Source organism: Macrotis lagotis, chromosome 8, assembly GCF_037893015.1.
Source record: "Macrotis lagotis isolate mMagLag1 chromosome 8, bilby.v1.9.chrom.fasta, whole genome shotgun sequence".
In the NCBI taxonomy this organism is placed as follows: domain Eukaryota; kingdom Metazoa; phylum Chordata; class Mammalia; order Peramelemorphia; family Peramelidae; genus Macrotis; species Macrotis lagotis.
Window position 1 is genome coordinate 103343559 of NC_133665.1, and position 23404 is coordinate 103366962.

The window sequence follows — 23404 nt, forward strand, 5'->3', positions numbered from 1 at the left end:
TTTCCCATCCCTTGCAATCATTCTGGAGGATTTTCTGTGTTTGAGTTCAAGTTTTCTTTGCTATTCTTTAGTTTGCTCTACATTAACTGGTTAGGGGTCAAGCCACCAAGGGAGCCTGACAGAGGATATGGGAAAGGAATAATGACACAAGATAAATAAGAAGCCAGTTTGTTGTAATTGCTAATTTGCTTCAGAAAATGCAAGTGTAATTTTTTGGTTGCTATTTCACTTTACTGTGCCTTTTGGATTTTTCATTTTATCTGCTCTTCAAAATCTAATATGAAACCCTTTTATTATAAGCAAATCATATCCAAGTGGATCATCTTCTCTTACTCTTAAGGATAATGAGTTGAGCCAGGCAGGACATGCTTGAGTCCATTTGGACTTGTGTGTATTTCTGGGATTTTGTTTACTTCAATTACCTAAAATTCAAATTTATTAAACACTGACTATGGGCTGAGTTCTGTGCTCAGAGTCAGGGGAGATTTAAATAAGCAAATACACACACACACACACACACACACCTCTCCTCAAGTAGCTCATAGTCTAGTAGAGAGAGAAAAATCCCAAAACAGATAACCACATAATATCAAGTGAAAATTGCATTAGAAAGAGAAAAAGTACTATGTGAAATCTGAGGACAGAGATTGTTAGCAAGGAGTTTGAAGAGAATCAGGAAAATCTTCAAGTTCAAACTTCTATTGAGTACCCACTATTTTCCAGGCACCCTCCTAAGGTGCTGGGGACATTAGGAGAAAAGCAAGAAAGTCCTTGCAAAACTTCCCAAAAGAGATGACATTTTGTGTTTAAAGGATGGATAAGAACTAAACAGACTTCTAGGTGAAGCAGTGAATGTAGAGCTCTGGGTCTGAAATTCAAATCCAGCCTCAGATACTTTACTAGTGTGTGATTTCAGGCAAGTTATTTAACCCTGGTTGCCTCTGTTTTGCATCTGTCAAATGAGCTGGAGGAGCTAATTTTTTGCTAATAAAACACTATATGAAGAGTGAGATATGATTCAACACCACCACCACCACAAATAAAAGAATTAAATGAACAAAAAGGGGAAAAAATTCTAATCATAGAACAAAGGCATGGAGGTGTGAAAGATCACTGAGTCTTGTAGGAAAAAGGACTGGTAGAAAGTAGTCTAGTTTGGTTGAAGTTTAGAGAATTTGAAGGGAAGTAATTTGAGATAAATCTGAAAAAGCAGGACTTCTCAAGGTCCTTGGATGCCAGGAAAAGAGGTTTGAATTTTGCTTGATAGGCATTAGGGATCTGATGAAGATTTGTGAGCAAAGAAATGACATGTCCAGATCTGTACATAAGGAGTATTATCAGGCAATAATAAGGAGCATGGGTTTGGGGAGGGGGAGAGAAGTGAAATGGGCAATACTGTAATTCTTGCTGATAGGCACCCTACTTTAAGGCCTGCAAAGTCCCAAGCTAAAGGTGCTTGAAAATGTACTTGAAGGCTCAGGAAAGAATAGTAGGCACATGACAAATCACTGTATAGGAAGAAAGGTTTCAACATAAACTCATTAAAAAAAAAATCTTTATGGCAGCTACTACATTCAGAGAAGTGGAATGACTTCTATTATGACTTCATGACTTCTATTAAATCCTATTCCAAAGTCTCATCAGGATGGGGAAGGAGATCTGAGGTTCCCAAAGGATATGTTAATAAATTGAAAATTATGAAAAGTCCTTCCAAACTGAAGAACTTCAAGTGCTGGTTCTTTGAAATATTCTTTTATCTAAGGACAAGTGCAGGGAGATGCATACCAAGAAAGCTGGTTATGAGGTGATAAATGTTTTTTGGCCACAGCAAGTCATGTTCTATAGGGGGCTGTGTTCTGTACCTATAATAATGAAGCCTGAGAGCTTTTGAAGGATTGAAATCCTACCTAACTGAAATCAGCATAGTCCAAACTCTATCTTTACCTTTCTTACCTGAGGTCAGGAACAGGCAGGGTTCTTATATGAAGACCTGAAGAAGCCTTAGAGAAGATATCATGATTCCAAGTCTACATAAGAAAATTACAAAGGAGGATCCAGAAGGAATGGTCCATAGAATTCAAACACAGGAAGGATTATTTGCTTTTGTTTTGTTTTTAAGTTTTTCCGAGGCAATGGGGTTAAGTGACTTGTCCAAGGTCACACAGCTAGGTAATTATTAAGTGTCTTAATTATTAAGTGTCAGATTTGAACTCAGGTACTCCTGACTCCAGGACTGGTGCTCTATCCCACTGCACCACCTAGCTGCCCCAACCTGACCTGCTTTTAAAATAAATGAGATGTCTGACACTCCATGATCCCTGTCTGTTTGATACTCTAAGCCCCCAAGTACCATCATAGGCATCATTCAGGTGTAAGGTATCAATAAGTACCAGGGAGGTAAACTATGGACCAGAAAGAAAAGAAGGGTATATCTAGTAGAAACATGCATAGAAGTTTAGAAGTAAAATTCTACAGGGCCTGTTAAAAAGGATGGAATAACTGAAATTGTAACCCTACAGGGAAGGCTTTTGAGTTTGGGTTTACTATGTCAGCAGCAAAGTTATAAGCAGTGAGCTGATGAAGCTTCCTGGCAAAGATCAGTGGTGTGGCCAAGCCACTCACATACAAAAATGGCATAACCTGTGGGTAAGGTTTTTGAAGAAGAGCACAGCCCTCCAGCTCATAGTAATAGCCAGGCTACGATTCTGATGTCTTGTAATAATATAGGTTGACTTTGAAGTAATGCTTTGCATTTAAACCTTGAATCTCATAACTACCCTGTGGAGTAGGGAATTTCAGGATTTGAACCCAGTTCTCTCCATAATAGTTTTAGTTCCTTTCTAAGAGAGTCAGTCAGGCCCTGGCAAACCTGACAGAAGGGTGAATGTATTGTCAGAGAGAGAGAGAGAGAGAGAGAGAGAGAGAGAGAGAGAGAGAGAGAGAGGTGTGTGTGTGTGTGTGTGTGTGTGTGTGTGTGTGTGTTTTTCATGGCACCATCCAAATGGATAAGGGTAAGTGCCACAGCTTTCATTGAATTTAACTTTGATATGGGGTACTATGATTTGCTGTCTAGATAAGGGTGGGGCCTGTCCAGGAATGCCCCACTTCTGTCCCCCTGGATGTGGCAGGCATGCCAGAATCCAAATAGTATTATCACACTAGGTGGGAAGATGATCTATAAATTGCAAATTAAGGAAAGTCCTTCCAAACTGAAGGACTGAAAGTCCTTCTCTGCTCCTCCCCAGACCCAGTGGGATAAAAATGGTGGGCTGCCTCTGCTAGTCCTGTGACTTAAGGATCAGAGGCAGAGAGTATTCATCGCTGATGACCTCTTGTATTGAGGTGTTTGTGTCCTGGTCATTGTTGTGCAACTGGAGTTCCTCATTTTATTCTTCACAAATAGAGATTTTCATCATAGAGATTGGTAGGGAGAGAAATAGGCAGGAGTCTTATGAATCAAGTCCATAGTGAAGTCTAAAGACTTCCCAAGGGAAGGATCTGTCTGCAAAGAGTAATAGAAACTCACACTTAGTCCATACTTTAAGTCCTGCAAAGTCCGAGCAGCTCTGTGAGGTTTCCTGAAACTGAAGCATTCAGTTAATCAGCAAGGGTTCTCAGGCTGCTGTGACTGATGTCTATGGAGTGATGTGGCCCAATAATCTCTTCCCTATCTGTGATCTAGAAATCTTATGATCCAGGAACTCCAGGATAAGGGGAAGGGAAGAGAATAAGCATTTGTCTACAAAGCATCAACAATGGGCTAAGCACTTTATAGATATTAGCTCTCTGGATCCTCACAAAAGCCCTGGGAAGTAGGTGCTGTTATTATTTACAATTGAGACAATTTGAGACCATCTTGCCCCGGGATCACATAGCCAGTATTGTGTCAAGGATTGGATTAGAACTCAGGTCTTCATAACTTCAGTCCTAGGGATCAATCTATTGAATTGTCTAGCTAGCTCTCTAGACTAAGGAAAGAAATCCAAAGCATAAATCTACTTGGAATTCCTAACCCAAGGACAAGAAGAGGTCCATTTTAAATGGTGAATAAGGGGGTAATTTAAAGTGAGTCATGAAGGTAACCTTCAACATCATAGTCATCATGTGATGTATTGGCAAGGTCATGGACTTGTTCTGCTGTGCCCTGTCCTGACTTAAATGTACTATTGAGGTTGTGGCTTGGATGCCAGACTAGATGAACCCAAGCTATAGATTTTTAGAACTTGAAGGCATCTCCAAGATCATCTAGTCTGTCTCATTTTTGTTGTTTTTTCAATTGTGTACAACTCTTCATGGGCCCATTTGGGTTTTTTTTGGCAGAGATACTGATGCATTTTGCTGTTTTCTTCTCTAGTTCATTTTACAGATGAGGAAACTGAGGCAAGCAGGGTGAAGTGACTTGTCCAGGGGTCACACAACTAGCAAGTGCCCAAGGTTGGATTTGAATTCATGAAGATGAATCTTCCTGACCCCAAGCCCAGCACTCTCTGCCCTGTGGTGCCACCCAGCTTCCTCATCTCATTTTCCTGAGAGAAAAATCAAAGACCAGAAAGGGGGAAAAGGACTTGTGAAACATCATAAGTGGCAGAGCTTGGATTACAGCCCAGGGTTTCTGTCTTCAATTCTACCACATTGTCTTCTGACTCTTAGTCCAAAGCTTTTTGCTCTATAGTGTGGGAGCCCCCCAAGATCACTGTCATTAGCTTGCTTTGTTTGGTGGCTGTTAGGAGACCAGGACAAAGAAACCAGAGATGGGGGTTGGGGTTCAAACAGCTCAGATATGACTTAAGAACATTCCCTTTGATGAGCCCCAGGCAACACCACTCTACAGCCCTTGTCCTCCTATAAAATCTTCACTGTTGGCAAGAATATTGGTGGGAGAAATAAAGAAACAGAAATGTTTGCTCTCTTTAGGTGGTCCCACTTCAAACTGTGCTCATAGACCTACCCTGTGGCTAAATGGAGGATTCATGTCAATCTGATGCTTTTCAGCTGCATTACAATTAACCTCCAAATCATCAAGTCTTTGGGCTGGAAGGAGCCTTGGGAAGGATCTTTAGTCTGAACTGCATCTAAATCATTTGGGAAAAATCATCAGGCTATTATAAAATAAAAACAAAAACAAAGCCTTCAGAGAAACTCTACAGCCTACCCTGCAAGCATATTTCCCTGTCTCAACATATGTAGTAAGGAAATTCCATAGGCACACCTAAATTTTAGCTTGAGTGCACTCTATTAAAGTGAGTGCATTCCTGTCAAATAGCTCTGAAATGATAGGTTTATCTGTCTTGGTTTCAATCTGGGTTTGCCACTTTCTAGATATGTGACCTTGGGGAAATCACTTGGCCTCTTTATGTATCTATTTTTTCTCAGCTGTAAAATAAGGAAGATGATCCCTGTATTACCTACCTCACATGGTCATTATAAGATTAAAACTAAAAGCTCAATAAAGTGGGGAAAAAACTGATATAAAAAAGTAAGTTAATGGGATCTTGACCTTCATGAAGAGAAGAGATGATTCCACTGGCCTCTGCCCTGGCCAGACCACAACTTAGTATTTTTAGCAGTATTGGGCATACATCTTTTAGCCTGTAGAGCATCCAGAGGTGGGCAACCAGAATGTTGAAGCTTGGAGAGCAGAACCTACACAGAATTGAGGGGCTTAGTATTGTTCTTTTAGATTTGATTTCTTGAAAATCTTCCTACCACTAAGAGCTGTCCAAAAGTAGGATGAGTGGGTGGTGGGTATTTAAAAGTTAAAAAAAAATCACTTGTTGAGTATTTTATTGTGGAGGATTCTTTTCTGAGGTTGGTACAGGTTGGCCATGCAAGTCCTTTACAGCTTTGAAAAACTGGGATTCTGAGCACTTTCTAAACATTAAAATGATATCTAAATGTCAGCTCTTGCCATTACCATCTACTTGCATAATTCCATAGACTTAGATCTGCTAGGCATTTACATGAGCTGTTGGGGCAGATGCAGTTCCTTTTTGGCAGCTGACCCTTGGTGGTGAGCCTTTCCATTTGGAGCAAGACTGCTGCTTGGATGACATGCAGTCTATTTCTGGACCTATACTTGGAGTCTTTCCAGCTTGGTAGGAACTGCGGAAGTTTGTGCATTATTTTTGAGAGCCCAGGTTCCCCCCACCACGCCAAGGACATGTTAGAAGAAGATGTTAGAATAGGGGTAAAGGATATATTTTTTAAAAAAATCATTAAGCTTTGCTTGGAATTTATCTGAAACAGGCTCTCAGTGTGATATATAAAAAAAGTTTGAGAGACATAGTTTCTGGGCAATTAATCATTTTATTAATTATCGCTAGCAGATAATAAAAAGGGTCAGTGATCCTCTTAAAGCCAAAGACCAAAAAAAAAAAAGAAAAGGAAAAGAAGAAAAAATGTCAAAGACCATACATATTGGCTTCTTGATGTTTATATACCCTTGGAAGAATGGATGTTCCTGACAGGTAGCAATCTACTTTGATTGGTTAGCAATTAAAGAGAAGAATGAATATTATAATGAGACATCTAGGGAAGTAACTGATCATTTGAACTTTAGAACACAATGGGCAAGATTTCATCCAGATTAGATTTTCTTCATAAAATTTTTCTTGTTGAGTGGATCTAGTCAGGGTAAAATTTTGGGCAAGGTTAGAGATCTTGAAAGACTGGAGTTTGAAATAGAAAAAAAGAAAAAACCTGAGTCCCCCCCCCAATTGATTATTTAATATAAGAAATAATCATTTCTCTCACCTGAAAAATGCTACCAGTTTCAAAGATTGTGCCATTTAGAATATTGAGATATGAAATAATTTTGGACAAAGGATATTAGAATTAGAAGGGACCTTGGAAATTATCAAGTCTAAACTGCTTATTTTTTGGAGAAAACTGAGAAGTATTAGAAATGAAGATGCAACTCATTGTTGATCTGTGATCACTATATGATTTCAATCTTTTGAGTAAACTTGAGAATCTAGATAGACAGGAAAGAGTACTAGACTTTGAACTAAAATCTCAGTTCTGACGCTAACTTTGTGTCTTTGGTCTTTGCTTTACCTGTGTGGAAGTCTCACCTCTTCCAGCTATGAAATGTGAATAACAGTAATACTAGTACTCTTCACATTAAGGGATATTTTGAATAATGTACTTTGTAAACTTAAAAGTGTTGTGGATATGGCAGAGAAATCTTAGGAGGTTTCCCATTCTCCTTTTCCAAATCTTTCCCTTTGTTCTCAGGCTCTCCATCTCCAGACCCAACAGACCTTGCCTCTTCCTTAACTGAGCTCGAGGTCATCTTAACAGGAACCGTTTCCACATCTCAAAACTAATGTGTTCTCAGCTTTGCTCTGTTCTCCTTCATCCTCTGAATGGCATTCCTTATGGCAAAGATAACTCATCCACCCTTGCCTTTGACTTTTGTTGCTCTTGATTCTTCCAAGACCCCTCTTCATCAGTCATTCTTTCTCTCTCCCTTTCACATCTTAACTTTCTTCTTCTCCACTGGCTCTTTTCTCTTCTGCCAGAAAACAGCTTCAGTTTTCCCATCCAAAACCAAAACAACAGAAACATCTTTCTTTAGCCCCATTTCTCTCTTAGATAACTGATCATCTTCCTTTCACTAACATATTTCCTAAATAAATAATGTGCTCTTCTTGTTTCTTCTTCTCCACTCTTCATCTCTTCTGGTGTTACAACTTTGCTATGTCAGCTATGAACCAGGCTCCTCCTCTCTAAGGGACTTTGGGTTCTCATAGACCAGGAACGTTTCTTCCTTGGCTCATGTCCCAACCCTAGAAACTGGGAGAAACAGCTTGAATATAGCTTAGGTCTGACTCGGGGATTTTTCCCCAATGTGAGTTACAGGGTGCCCCAACTCCTTCCTAGGCACTTGATATTGGGCATAGCACAATCTTATACCATCTATTATAGAAAATGCACAGGTTGCAAAGAAAGAAGGAAACGTTTATGAAGTACCTAATTTATCCCAGGCATTGTGATTTAAATGCTTCAAAAATATTATCTTGTTTGATCCTTACAACAATGTTGAGAGGCAGGCATATTATTATCCCCATTTTACATTTGAGGAAGTGTCTAAGGCTCATTTGGAACTCATGATCTTCCTGACCCCAGGCTCAGTGCTCTATCCACTGCACCACTTGGCTGCTTCTCCACTAAGGATGAACAAGAGCCCATGATCAAATACAGGAGAATAAAGGAACCCAGAAGCCCTCTCCCTTGTTTCTTTTATCTTCCTAGCCAGAAGACACTTCAGAGGACTACTAAAGAAATATTTTCCATTCTCCTCGGTCCTACTCTTGGTGAGCACATCCCTGCAATAGCAGGGTTGGCAAAAGTTGGTCCAGCTCTGTTGCCTTGGCACTTCTCCCCAGAGTAGGGAGGACATCAGTCCTTCAGCTGTAGAACAGTTATCTCTTCTCCAAGCATGCTATTGAAGGAGTTTTCTTCCAGGAAGCTAATGCCTGAACTCTCAAATTTGGGAATTGTGGCTCTCTTGGGAACCCTGGAACTTGCATGGAAAGGCTAGTCTCAGGAGTTGTGTGGTCTTTGACCTGTGCTCAGACAAGGAGCTAGGAAAGCACCTAAATGAGGTCTAGGAATTCCCTTTGCAGACTGTTCTGGGCAAGCAGAGGTCATTTGTTATCCATTTCTCAAGAAAATTACCGTTTTTTCTTCTAGTCTAGAGCAGGGAGAAAACTGCCTTTCCATCCCCCTTAGCTGTGCTTAAGACTGAAAATTGAAAGAAGAGAGGGTGCAGAAGAATTTGCTCTTATAAACAATGGGGATAGGACTCCTTGGACAAACATCCCTCTCCCCTGGCTCTCAGTCACCATTTAGTCTAGCTTGGACATAGCTCAGTGACTAAGGATCAATTAGAGGAATTCCCCTAAGTCCTTCCAACAAAGCATCATCTTTAATTTTTCTTTTACCCATTCCTTTATTTACCAAGTAAATAGGGGAAACATCAGTTTTATTTCCAAAATATCTTTTACAGATGTTCTAATTTGTCTTATTTCCATTGCCATCATTCTAGGTAAGATCCTTATTATCTTTTGCCTAGACTCTTGCAGTAACATCTTTATGAGTCTCTGTTTGCTTTCCACTCCCTAATATATTTCACATTTATAGCTTGAAACATTTTCCTGATTCCTCATTAAAATTCAAAAAACTCTGCTTAATAAAAGTCCAAACTCTATAGCTTAGTATTCAAAGCCCTCCACATTCTGGTTTCAACCTATCTTTTACACTACTTCTTTTTGCATACTATTTATTTCACTGAGACCCAGCTTTTACCCCAGATTCATTCATTGCTTTAATAACTGTTTCTTTGTCTTAAAATTCTCTCCCCACCTCCATCTGAAATATTCTATACCTCTTGACAGCTTTCCTAGCCGTTAAATCCAGTTCAAACATCACCTCCGCCATGAAGCCTTCCCTGTTTTCCCTAGATGGAAGAAATCTTTCTCTTATCTGATCTGACAACATGTTCTTTCTCCTCCTTTGCATTTGATGTATTCTAATTAGTTTTGTGTTTATCTGTGTACATATTTCATCACTCCTAAGTAGACTCTGATGCTTTAAAGGCAGAGACAACAATGCTTTATTTTGGACATAGTGTCTTGTCTGTGGTTGGCATGTAACAAAGGCTTCTTGGATGAATGTTGAGTGTGTCTGACTTCAAGTACTTTAAACTCGGCATTTGAGTTTTTCTGACCATTTACCCCTTTTATTCCCTTACAACTCCTCTGTCCCCTTTTTATCTCCTCTTCTCCTGTACTCTTAATGTTTAGGTGTTCTTGTTCAAGTTTCCTCTCATTGTGTTTTTGAAAAATAATAACCTAGCGATTATAAATACTCTGAAACATCAAAGTAAAGATATAAATGCTAAATTGTAATTCTCTTCCGCCCCCACCCCCAGCATCAAAGTGCTTTACTTTAGCAGGATAAATTACGGAATATAATCAAATATTAACTCCAATCATTTGCTTTTCCAGCTTCAGACAACTTTGGCAAAGATCCAGGGACAAGGAGGCCGAGATTCAGTAACCAAGCTCAATCCCAGGACAACAGATGGAATCTTGGTATGAATTCTGTTTTGACCTGAAGAAGACTGTGTCTACTAGTTTATATTTTGGTTGTCTGCTTCACTTGGGTGAAAATAGTTATCTTCGTAATTGCCTTTAAAGTCCTTGTCTCATAATCACTATGATCTAAAGTCTCTAAAGGAATTTGAACTGGGGTGGCTAGTGGATAAAGCACCCACCTTGGAGTCAGGAGTACCTGGGTTCAAATCTGGTCTCAGACACTTAATAATTACCTAGCTGTGTGGCCTTGGGCAAGCCACTTAACCCCATTTGCCTTACAAAAAAAAACCCTTAAAAAAAGAATTTAAACTGATGTCTAATCACAGGGTTATAGATATTAGATCCTTAAGGATCCTTAGGGACCATCAAGTTGATTCCAATGCTGACTAGCTTTATGATCATGCCCAAGACAACCTCTTGAAACTTGTTTCCTAATGTGTAAAACTGGAGTAAGAATACTTATGCTACCTAACTCAGAGGATTGTCCTCCCCCAAAACCCCCAATACTACTTGCTACTCCTTAAAGTTCTTTCTAAACATGAGTTATTTTTATTGTCTTGTCTTGCCCCAGTCCCTCCCTCAGTTTACAGGTAAAAAAACTAGTTAAAGTTATTGGTCAAGGTAACATGAGTACAAGGGTGGAGTTAGAGACAAGTTTTTCTGACTCTTCCTTTGAAGGGAATATATTATAGTTACCATTCTTATTATGCCTTCTTAGTAAATTCTTTTGCTGAGAGTTGTGTCTACACAGGAACCTAGGAATTGTAGCCACTTTCTGGGGATTCAGCCTGTGAATGGACATGCAGCTTGGTATAGACACTGGGGGCTTTATCCAGGACATATTTGAGTCCTCCAGTCCCATAGGCATGATTCTCCATCTGGGATTTTATTTATTGGATAACCTAATTTTTCAGGTGTCCACTAGAGAAAATATATTTTCCTTTCGTTTCAAGTCCTAATTGTATCACCCATTTTCCAGCATGCTTCCTTTACAAGTCAGGTCAATCTCTTAACATAACATTTGGATAGTTGTATTCTTCATTAGGAATATCTGTTTATTATTCTGCCATCATGACTATGGGAACTAATATGAGCAGTTTGGATTTTGTATCCTTGGACTACTGAGGACAATGTTCAGTCATTTTTCAGGTGACTCTGACTGTGTTCCAATTTGAAGTTTTCTTGGCCAAGCTACTGAAGTAGTTTGCCATTTCCTTCTCCAGCTCCATTTACAGATGAGGAAAGAGTGGCAGACAGGGACTTGTCCAGGGGCATACAACTAATAAGTGTCTGAGGCTGGAACTGAACTCATGGTGATGAGTCTTTCTGACTCCAAGCCCAGTGTTCTATGCTCTGTTAGTGCCATCTAGCTGCTCAATTTGCAATTTCCATAGAGCTCACCATGAAAGCTCATTCATGTGCATTTTTTAAAAATAAATTTTTATTTATATCTTTTGTTTAATATCACATTTATTCCTTTTGTCCCTCCTTTCCTTCTTTAACAAATAATACTTTTAAAGACAAAAAAGTAAAAAAAAAGAAAAAGTATCAGCAAAATTAATCAAAAATAGGAAGTCTGAAACTATATGGACTGTAGTACACTCGTAGACTTCCCATATCTGCAAAGGGGTGGGATGTAGGAGTGTTTTCTCATATTTTTTTTTGAATCAGGCATGTTCTTTGTAATTTCGCAGATTCACTTTTTGCTTTGTGTGTGTGTGTGTGTGTGTGTGTGTGTGTGTGTGTGTATCTGTGTATGTGTTTTCAGTTTACAAGGTTGTAGTCATTGTACATATCGTTTTCTTGGTCCTGTTCACTTTGCATTTGTTCATATCTTTCCATGTTTCTCTGTATTCATCCTATTTGTTATTTCTTATATAACATAGTAATATATCATTACATTCATAGACTACAATTTGTTTAGTCATTCTTCAATTGGTGGACATCTACTTGGTTTCCAATTTTTTGTGATTACAGAAAGCACTATGAATATTTTGATTTGTATATTTCTTCTTAGCAATAGACTCCTTAGGGTATGAGCCTAGTAGTGACCTTTCTGGGCCATTTTAGTCATTTTAGTCATTTTAGTCATTTCATTACACAATTCTAAATTGCTTTCCAAAATGATTATTATACTTTACAAAATGATCTACCAAAAATGTACTGATATGCTTATCTTCACAAAACTCCTCCAGTATCGACTATTAAACCTATTACCATCTTTACCAATCTACAGGATGTGAGGTAAAACCTCAGGTTTGTTTTGATTTGCATTTTTCTTCTTATAAGTCATTTGGAGCATTCTTTCATGTGGGTTGTTAATAATTTGAAAATTTGGAGAACTATTCACATATTTTGGCCACTTACTTCTTGGGGAATGAGTTTTGGTTTTATATATCTGTTAATTGTTTATATATCTTAGATACAAATCCTTAACAGGGAAATCTGCTATTAAGTTTTTTTTTTCCATTTATTTGTTCCCCTTCTTATTCTAGGTGCGTTAATTATATTTGTGCAGAAGGTAATCAGTTAAGAACAGTTCTTCTATCCATAACTGTAAGAGGTATATTGATCTGTTTCTTTTCTAATTTTTTATTGTATAATCTTTAATATTAAGGTCATGTGGCAATTTAAAATGCATTATAAGATATGGCATAAGATATTAATATAAGCCTAATTTCTGACAGATTGTTTTTCACTTTTCCTGGCAGTTATTTATCTTACCATGAGTCCATATCAATTAATCTGAGATTTTTCTGGACTTTTTTCATAGGATAAGATTTGCCTGCTGGCATAGAAATCCTGAGTAATCAACCCCAAGTGCTTAAATCCTTTTTTTGGGGAGCTGCACACTTCTTTGAGGCTTTTTTGAATTTATTTTAGTTTTAAAATAGCATACTTGTTCCTGTGATGGTTGAATTCAGAAATTCAGTTGGATATTTCCCTTGAGTTGAAAGGGGATCCCAGGAAATATTTAAGTATTCTAAGCATTGCAAGAGTTTATATCCCAGAGGAATTTATATCCCAGGATTAAACCTGATCTGTGAATGTAGGTCTAAAGCAGGATGGGTCTTTTAATGAGAGGAGGAAAGGATGAGTGCCTCAGACCCTTCTAGATCCAGCAGGTCTGTGTTATTACATGGGCACCAAGGCAAAATGTTTGGGCTTCTCACCTCAAGGTTGAGGAGGTGATTTCTAGTCAATCATAGGTACCTAATCCTTATGGAGAGTCTCATGTTTTATTGTAGCTTTATAGGGATCAGCTCTTTTCTTTGAGGAAGGAATTTTGGATTTCCTTTTTTTTTCCTTTTTCTTTTTTTCCCCCTGTCTTCTCAAGTCTTTTTAGACACTGATATATTTCATAAAATAATTTCTGTTTTTTAAAATCCTGTATTTGGAAGTGAATGTGATTCTAAGGTCTACTAATTATGGTAGAAGAATGTTAATCTCTGGATCATTTGTGAACCATATCATGGGCTTTGCCAAAAAAAACATTACAATTTATTTCCTGGGGACAGAATTTTTTTTTAGAAAGATTTTATTTATTTTGAGTTTTATAATATTTCTCCCATTCTTGCTTCCCTCCCCCGCCCCACAGAAGGCATCATGTTAGTCTTTACGTTGTTTCCATGGTATACATTGATCTCAGTTGAATATAAAAGATAGCAAAATTACATAATAAGATAACTTTTTTTTCTAAATTGAAGGTAATAGTCTTTGGTCTTTGTTCAAATTCCACAATTCTTTGGGACAGAAAATAAAAAAAATTATTTATGGAAATGGGGTTAAGTGACTTGCCCAAGGTCACACAGCTAGGTAACTATTAAGTGTCTGAGGTATGATTTGAACTCAGGTCCTCCTGATTCCAGGGCTGATGCTTTATCTACTACACCACCTAATTGCCTGGACAGCAATTTTTAAGCTAGGGGAATAAGGTTTAAATAGTTTTCCTCCAACTCTAAAACAATGTGTAATCTTTCTTAGTCAACCTGAGAGGATTATACATTGAGTGAAGGCAATTGATCCCACAAAGTAAATACTTAGTAACAGACTGAAAGAATAGCCATACTTTTGGGGTATATACATATATATGTATGTTTGTAAAAATGTATATACAAAGCTCAGGGGAATCTAGTTGAGAGCCAGATGAAAGTATTCTGGGAGGAGAGGATTTCTCTGTCCTCCCTTCACCTCCCATTACCTCCATGTTATTCAATCAGAGCTACTTCAATAGGAAATAATTTATCTTTTAGGAAGCAGAGATAACACACTCACACTTTAGACAAACACTGATAGAAAAGGGGGCATTTCTGAGGAAGGAAACCACTTCCAAGGAAGCCCTGATGTTGGAGAAGGGACCTAGCTATGCCCTTGAGAGATTTAGCTCTGGTCACCAAGAGTTAGAGTTGTGTGAGGATTCTTCCAATGCATTTTGTTTGTGTCTCTTCTTCTGGTAGATGCTCTACTAATGGGAATTTCCACCCCATGTTTGTTTTGTAGCTTCTGTTTTTACCATGCCACCTTCCCTGAAAGGTAATTGTGTGGATTGATGGATCGTTAATGAGGAGGAGCACACCAGTGGAGGCTTGTGAGCTTTAGGGTTAGAAGTACATATCCACAGGGCAATCTCTAGAATCTAGGGTAACAGCCACCACCCGAAGACTCAACCTTTGAGTTGGAGTGCCAATATGAGTGCAACTTAGGTGGGACTATTCCAGCAAGGATACTAAATAAGTGTTCTGAAAGAGTAGGTACACAGTAAAATGTTCAGAGTTCAGTCGACACTGAGCTTTTCTATTGGAGTAGCTGTTTGATTCAGTGAATAAAATATTGCATAGGAAGTAGAGATCTGGTACATATCATCACAGAATAAAGAAGAAGACTTTTGAGATACTCTAATCCATCCCCTTTAATTCATAGATGAGAAAACTGAGGTTAAGAGAGAGGAAATGACTTGTTCCAAATCACATAGCTAGTTAACAGCAGATTGTTTTCAATGACCAACAGCTGGACTCAGTGTACAGGGGAGGAACTGGGGGGGAGATAGAACCAACTTTTCATTCTCTCCCAATCATTCATTCCCCCACTGGGGTCCTTTTAAGGATTCAGAAGTTCAGGGGAATGTTCCTGATGTTCATCTATAACTGAAGAAGTTTGGCCAGGTTGACAGAAGTATAATTCCCACATACACAGATACCAATCTCTCTTTCCTTGGAGGGAGTGAGTAAGGAAAGACTTGGCATGCCACTTTGGGAAGATGGATGACCTTGTAAGCTCCATGACAGCAGAGAACTATGGCTTATCCAAATTCATTGTCCTGTATAGGCAGCTGGTGGTGCCATGGACATAGTGCTAGGCTTGGAATCATGAAGACCTGAATTTAGATCCAGCCTTAGATGCTTATGAGCTGTGTGACCCTGGACAAATCACTTACCCTCTCTTTGCCTCTGTTTCCTCAATTGTAAAATGAAGATATTAACAATACTTACCTCTGAAGAGTTGTTGAGAGATTCGAATGGGATAATATGGATATATTTCTTAGCATAGTACACACTCTGTAGTGCTTATTACCTTCCTTGGTCCCTCTTCCCCAGAAGAGAGCTCAGCATATAGTAAGTTTTTAATGAATATTTATTGGATACCTAATGAAGGTCCCAAAAGGGTACAAATAGATATATGTTTGTATGTATGTCTGCATGTGTATGTATGTATGTAGCCCTTATAAGCCCTGAAAATCCTTATCTCAACTTACATTCTCCCTGATGAGTTGAGATCTGAAGTAAAGCCAAATCTACAACCCAGGGTCCCAGGGTTACTGTTTTCTAGCCCAGACTCTGATGTATTCTCCCCCATTTCAGTTACCAATGATTTGCACACCATTTAATGTAACCATAATTAAGATTAACATTAACTAGCTTTTCAGAGGGATATTTATTGAGAGGATATAATAAGACTAGAAGTATAACCATTACCTCTTAACAATTGGGGCATATTCTCCCTCTACTATTTCATTCATCCCCAGGGAAAATGAACTTAAACATGAAAAAATTTTTAAAAAAAATTTATTTAAGGAAATGGGGTTAAGTGACTTGTCCAAGGTCTCACAACTAGGCAATTATTAAATACCTGAGGTTGGAATTGAACTCCAGACTCCACTGTGCCACCTAGCTGCCCCATGAAGTAATTTTTTAAAAAAATTATTTCCTGGGGCGGCTAGGTGGTGTAGTGGATAAAGCACCAGCCTTGGACTCAGGAGTACCTGGGCTCAAATCCGGTCTCAGACACTTAATAATTACCTAGCTGTGCGGCCTTGGGCAAGCCACTTAACCCCATTTGCCTTGCAAAAACCTAAAAAAAAATTATTTCCTTTTTAATTTATGGGATTAAACAAACATTTCTATAACAGTACAAATTTAATAAAGATGATTGAAGCAGGTTCTACAAAACATTTACCATCCTAAGTTCACTTCTGAAGGCAGCATTGCCTATGGACAAATCTTTTCCTTCTTAGATGACCCCACACATGCAGAATCCCTGCATGAGTTCTGAGTTGGAGAATCTGACTCTTCCTTTACAAGACTTTCTGGACTCAAGCTCCCCAGCTGCCTCCTCAGGGTGGGCAGGTAGCAGGCAGAGCACTTTTACTTTGGTGAGAATGGGGTTCCTGTGGCTAGGCACACTCTGTTATTTTCCTAACCTTGATGTACTTATTCGACTTATACTTGACTATAATCAAAGGCTGCCTTATCCTGAGAGAACTAGCCCAAGTCAAGTCAACAATAATTTGTAAATCACTTTGTTGTTGTTGTTGTGTCACGTCCAGTTCTTTGTGACTTCCATTTGAGATTTTCTTGGCAAGGATATGGAGTGGTTTGTCATTTCCTTCTCTAGCTCATTTTACAGATGAGGAGACTGAGGCAAACAGGATGAAGGACTTGGCCTAGAGTCACAAAGGTAGTAAGTGTCTTTGGCTGGATTTGAACTCAAGAGGAGGAATCCTCCAGAATCCAGGCCCAGCAGGAGCTTTGCTCCTGTACTACCTTGCTGCACCTACCACAGTAGTCTACAACACCTACTATGATAAAATAGGTCCTATTTCTAAAATATTTTAAGACACTTTCCCCATAATAATTCCATGAGGCATGTAGAACAAGTAATATCCCCATCAAAGAGACCCCAAAACCCCTCAACCAGAGAGGATCAAAGAGATAATGTGATTTCACATAGAACCAGGATAGGAATGCAGCTCTCCACTCCGGCTGCCAAAACCAGCCCTGTCCACTCTCCCAAACTGCTTTTCTCAGTGCCTCACAATGTTGAGTAGTAAAACTGCTGCCACAGGTCTTTGCTAGGTGGGGAGAAGCAGGGGCTGGAGGAGAGAGTCTTGATTACTTGATTCAGAAGTGTATTTTCCATTGATAAGTGTTTGATCAAAGACTTTGATCAGATCTCCACACACCAAGGAACAGAACAGCCCTCAGGACAACTATTGTTATCAAATTTAGGATCTGCTGGGTTATGATCTCAACTCCAGAGGCTTAGAAACCTCAGATAAACATTCAAGAAAGAAGTTCCCTCCTGAGGCAAACCAAACTTATTGAATTTCCACTTGCATTCTCCACTAAGGGCTTTGGGTAATCATATTACACAAAGCATTGTCTATTGTATCTCTGCTACATAGAGACCTCTATTTAATGTCTTATCAGAAAAGTGACTCTGAAGTGCGCATTTGTTTCTCTTATCCAATGTTCCCTTCTCATTATATAGAAGTGTGAACACTGGGGGGAATTTGTACTTTTGACTTTTCAGGCAAACTGGATTACTAGCTGTTTTTTTCATCTTGCCTTCTCTCCCATCTCTCCCTTCCTCTTCCTTTCTTTTTGTGCACATATATGTATATGTATATTTTTTATAAATGTATCATATATGTATGTGTGTATTAAATAGCATATCAAAAATGTTAAGATTAGGAAAATACAAGTTTGCCATTATACAGTGATATAGTCCCTTCTAACTTTAAAACCAATAATCCAAGAGTATTGAAGTTATTAATGACCCTGAGTCATCCAGAAAAGGCTAATTGATGTTCAGTGCTTTCTAGTTAAAAAGGCAAGAATATACCTTATGCTGTTTAGAAATATTCCCATCTAAAATTTTTTGAAATGGTACTTAAAGGGGAAAATCCTTAGTTGCCTGGAAACTTAAGAGACATGAATGGAAAGATAATCAGTTGATTAATCTTCCTCATTAATTCTATATAAAATGAAAAAAAAAAGAATGAAAGAAAAAGGTGGGTGAGATTTAAGGTGGGGAAGCTTCAGTACCATCAGAGACCCAAGTCCTATCTAGATTTTTTATTCTCTAGGGAGTGAGGACTTGTCATTCTGATTTTTGAAACTACCTCTACAATGATGTTAGAGAAGCAATTTCCTTTTTCTTTTCATTGTCAATGAAAATAAATTAGAAAGGATAATCGGATAAGATAGGATAATAACTCACATATATAACAGAAACTCATTCTCACATTTTTATAACACTCAGAGCCTTACAAAACACTATCTTCTCCCATCATCAGCTTTTAGAATTGAAAAGGACCTTATAAATCATTAAGGGCAATGCAATGGTTTTCCAAGGTTATGAAGTTTTTAACAAAGGGTCCATACCCTGGGCATGCATTTTTTTCATATTGATGGCTATTCATAGTACAACTCCTACCATTTTAAGACCTGTAAAATTTTTTTTTAGATTTTTTTAAAGGTAATGGGGTTAAGTGGCTTGCCCAAGGCCACAGGGCTAGGTAATTATTAAGTGTCTGAGGTCGGATTTGAACCCAGGTACTCCTGACTCCAAGGCAGGGGCTCTATTCACTGCGCCACCTAGCCGCCCCTAAAATTTTTTTATGTTAAAAAGCAGTCTTCATTCTTGAAAAGGCGGGGAACTACTAATTGAGTCTAATCTCATTTTCCAGAAAAGAAACATAGTGGGGGAAAATGTGGGATCTAGAAAAAAGGATCTGAGTTTAATTCTTCTTTAGAAACTCACAACCTGTGGAATTATGACCAAACCATTTCATGTTTCTTAGTGTCAGTTTTCTCATCTGTAAAAGAAGAGGGTTGAGTTAGATCTCTAAGGTCCCTTCCAGCTCCAGATCCTATCATCCAAATGATAGAAGCAGGACTCCAACCCAGGTATTCTGAATTGAAGATCTGCACTTTTATGGTTATTGTATTGCCTTTCCACGAATAATGAAGGAGGAATACACGTGCTCATGCCTGTGGCTATACACACGTGTGCAACAAGGCTCAGATGCATATGTGACTATAATATGCATTTATATGTGTCAACACAGATAGGACCATATGTGTGTAATGCTCATAGTTATAACTTCAACATGCCTGCACATGTGTGTACATGAATGAGTAGATACACAGATATACATATTTTTGTTGTGCAGTTGTGTCCAGCTCATTATGACCCCATTTGGGGTTTTCTTGGCAAAGATACTGGAGTGGTTTGCCATTTCTTTCTCTAGATCGTTTTATGATACTCACGCTCACATGCATGCATAAACACATGCATAAACACCATGTCAAATTATTCTCAAGGCCTTGGTTTCATTATCTGTAAAGTGAGGGGGTTGAGTTTGGTCCCTTGGAACTTGAAATTCTTTCTTTTAAAGGTATTATTACTGCTACTAATGAAAGTCTAATAATACATAGTTGACACAATTCCTAAGACATTTAATGACATCGGTTTGGAGACCTGGCTGTGGTCCTCCCTTCCTATGTCTCTTGGAACAAGTCCCTTTCAGCTTGCTCATCTTTAAAATGAGGGGGTGGGATCAGACGACCCCCAAATCCCTCCCAGCTCTATATTTTGTGCTGACTTTATTATGGCAAATTTTTTCCCTTCTTAGTTTGGTCTAGTCTTCTTTCTGTTACCCCTGGGCATTCAATATTCTGAATTTGAAAAGAGGTTCCTTTTCTATTTTTTTTTCTTTAAGGCAGAAAATCCAGAGGTGAAAACTTTGCAAGAAAAACTGGCTTCAGCAAACTTTAAGATGGTAGAATATCGCAACCAGATCCAGACAATCAAACAGGAGCTCAAAGTTGCACAGAAGGTATCTTTGAGCTTCTTCTTGTCATCATAGGCCCCACCTTGGCCAAGAGAAGGGCAAACCAGAGATGGCTCTTTTTTTCTTTTTTTCTTTCATTTTTTTTTTCTGAGACATAGCCAATCTCAGTTGAATTCCTAGGAGACCAAGATTCAAGGGAGACCAGAACAATAGGTTGTATTTAGAAGTAGAAAATATTCAGTCACATGAAAACCAGGCAGCTCTTTCTGGGCATGTCTCAAGATGCACTGACCTAGTTTCATGATCTCTATTGACTCATTCAGTTTGATGCCTGAGGTATATCTCGTGTCCTTCCCCAGTCCACACCTTCAGGGTCTCTTAGGCACTGAACCCTAAGTTTCATCTTCTCTTATCCTTACAGTGTGTTAATTATTATCAAATAAATTTCTGAGTTTGTTTAGCAAACCATCTTTGACTTGGCAAATTGCCCCAGAAATTAGATATGTCCCTGGGTCTCTTTGACTTATTTTTGTTGACCTTTTGGTATCTTTTACTTAATATCGAAAGCTACACTAATTATGATTAAAGCTTCATTTTCATAACACTTGACAGTTTATAAAGTACTTTCTTCACAATAACACTTGGCTGATCTTTATATTTCAGTTTCACAGAAATAAGAAACTGAGGCCCAGACAAGAGCAGATGCTCTGACTAAATCCAGGGCATTTTCCATTATATGATGAGGTTCCTTTCTAAAGAAAGTGTGCAGAGTTGGAATTAAGTCCCAATTGGTTTGTTATTTATTTTCATTTAAATAGTGACTGCAGCTAGAATTCTTTAGAGTTTTTCCTCTCTGCTGGAGCCTTTAATATTAGCCAAGATTTCAGAAACAGTCTTCTATTGTGGAAACAAGCTGAAAAAGCTTTGTATACATGGCTCGGTTTCAGTTGACAGGCATTAAAGAGGCCAAGTTTATAAATCAAAGCATATTCTTTCAGATTTGAAATGCCAAGTCAGCTCTGGGCAGAGAACTTCACTGATGTCACTGTTTGGTTCCCCTTGAGAGCCCCCGATAATTTCACCCCAGTATAACCCGATGGACATATTCTAGTCCCTCTCCATTTGCTGCTGCGTGGAGACGGCTGTCCATTTGTTTTTGTCTGATTCTACTCTCTGTGACTGAAGGGATGTGGGGCCAAAGATTTGCAAACACACCATGTGGAATGTACTTCCTGTAATTATCCAGAATTAGCCAAGGTTGAGGCAAAATGGGAAACACGTTGGAAGAAACACAAGGGTTTGCCATTACGTTTCATCTATCATGTACTGGGGGGAATGAGTTGTAGTTGCAAAGAGCTTTCTGCATCTGGGGTGTTGTGAGCCCTGGCAGGTGAGGGGGGGATTGCTGGCTAGGCATTCTGGTATCCATCTGGTAGGTGGTCATCTCCCCACTCTCACCCTCTGTTAGCCCTGTCCCTCAACCCTATGGAACAGTGTCATTATGGAAGGGGGGGTCAGTGGCGGTTCATATGTAGTGATGGGCACTAATTCCACTGGCCCCAATTTGTAGGTTTTGTCAAATGAAGTTGGGGAGGACATCAACATTCAGCAACTGTTATCTTCCCCTGGGACTTGGCGTGGTCGGGCCCAGCAGATTCTCATTTTGCAGAGCAAGGTGAGTTATGGCTCTGTGTTCTCTAGTTCCTAAGTAGTAGGTAATTTTTAAAAAGCTCATTAGAGTGCTATTTTCCCAGCAGCTTGCTTGTCCCAACTAGAATGAGAGAAGTGGAAAATTCTCATTTTTGCAAGGTTGCACCTCACAAAGCACTCCATTTAGAAGCAGGCAGTCATATCTTCCTCTGTCTGCATCCATAAGACTTTAAGATCCTCTTTCACAATGGACCTGTGAGGTGATTAGTACAAATAGATTGCAGATGAGGAAACCAAGGAAGTGAAGTGGCCTTCCCCACAGTTATAGCTGGGGAGCTGGGGTTCAGATCCTAGGGCCAACCAATCTTCCAGGGCCAACCAATCCCAAGACCAGTGCCCTCTCTATTGCAGCTCCTGCCCCTGACAGTGAACATTGGAGACCCCATGACTAGTGCTGTGGATGATATTCATAAGTCTTTATTAAGCATTTATTTTCCCAATTTGTTTGTACAGTCAAGTATTTTTTTCCAAAGAAGCTGCATTGTACAGTGGAGATTAGAATGGAATTGGGCTCTAGTCACCTGGGTTCAAGGCTCTTCTTTTCTAGGTATGCCCTCACTTCTCTCTGAGCTATGGTTTCCTTATCCGTAAAAGGATAAGATCAGATTACTAGCCTTTTCAGTTCTGACCAGCTCTACATACTATTCAGTTTAAGTCAACAGATATTTCTGAGTGCCTGGCATGTGCCCACTGGCACTGGGGAGACAGAGACAAAATGAAGCAGGCTTCCCTTCTAGTGGAGCAAACATGTACAAATATAAGTCAGTGTAAGACATGTGAAAAGTAATTTACAGGAGAATGGTTTAAACCTAAAGGCAGTTTTCCAAAAGTGGATCAGGGATTTTGCAGCACAGAATGGAAGGGAAGGGAAATGATTTAGAACATGGGATTGACATGACTGAGGACAAGGGACTTGGGAGTGTGGATGGCAATGGGAACGCTGGCTTAGGCAACCTACAACCCTGCGGCCTAGGCTTTCTGAAGGGAGCCCTGAGGTCCCCTCCCTTTAGGAGATCCTTACAGCCTCCCCAGGAGCAAAAGCCTAAGTTAATTTGATCTTCCAGTCTCTTATGAAAGAGGTAGGAAGTGGGGAGGAGAGGCACAAAGGAGCAAGGGAGATGTTAGATGCTGTCGGTGGGGGTTGGAGTCCTGGGCTTAGGAGGCAAATTTGAGGGACGTGGCCTCTGGCAGGTCAGTTCTCCTTTAAGATTCACTTTAGTGTCCCTGTTGGGATCTTAGGTCTCTGGATCCAAGCTAATTTCCTTCAGGTTTTGAAGAGGTGATTACAACTAACAGCTTCAGGTCAAATTCTCTATTTCAGGATGACCACAGGGGTCAAAGATCTCACCTATAGGAACAGTGGGTCTTTCTAAATAATTTGCCCAGATTTCTTGTAGTTGGTTGGTTCCAATTTCTCAGTACAATGAAGTTTTTATTTTGAGGCATAACTCCATTTTTTCTTGTCAATTGCTCTTGAGAATAGTTCTGTAGTGTATATAATGTTTGAGTTGGCAGG

General features: G+C 39.1%; 1 protein-coding gene across 4 annotated transcripts in view; it reads left to right on the forward strand.

Annotated features, from left to right (window-relative positions):
- Positions 1-23404, forward strand: part of CCDC13 (coiled-coil domain containing 13) — a 123005-nt gene that overhangs the window by 25921 nt on the left and 73680 nt on the right. For all 4 annotated transcript variants that reach the window (XM_074197845.1, XM_074197848.1, XM_074197846.1 and 1 more), the window contains exons 5-7: positions 10014-10100; positions 20107-20223; positions 21749-21853. In XM_074197845.1, coding sequence (XP_074053946.1) covers positions 10014-10100; positions 20107-20223; positions 21749-21853 — 309 coding nt within the window. The remainder of the gene's footprint in view (positions 1-10013; positions 10101-20106; positions 20224-21748; positions 21854-23404) is intronic.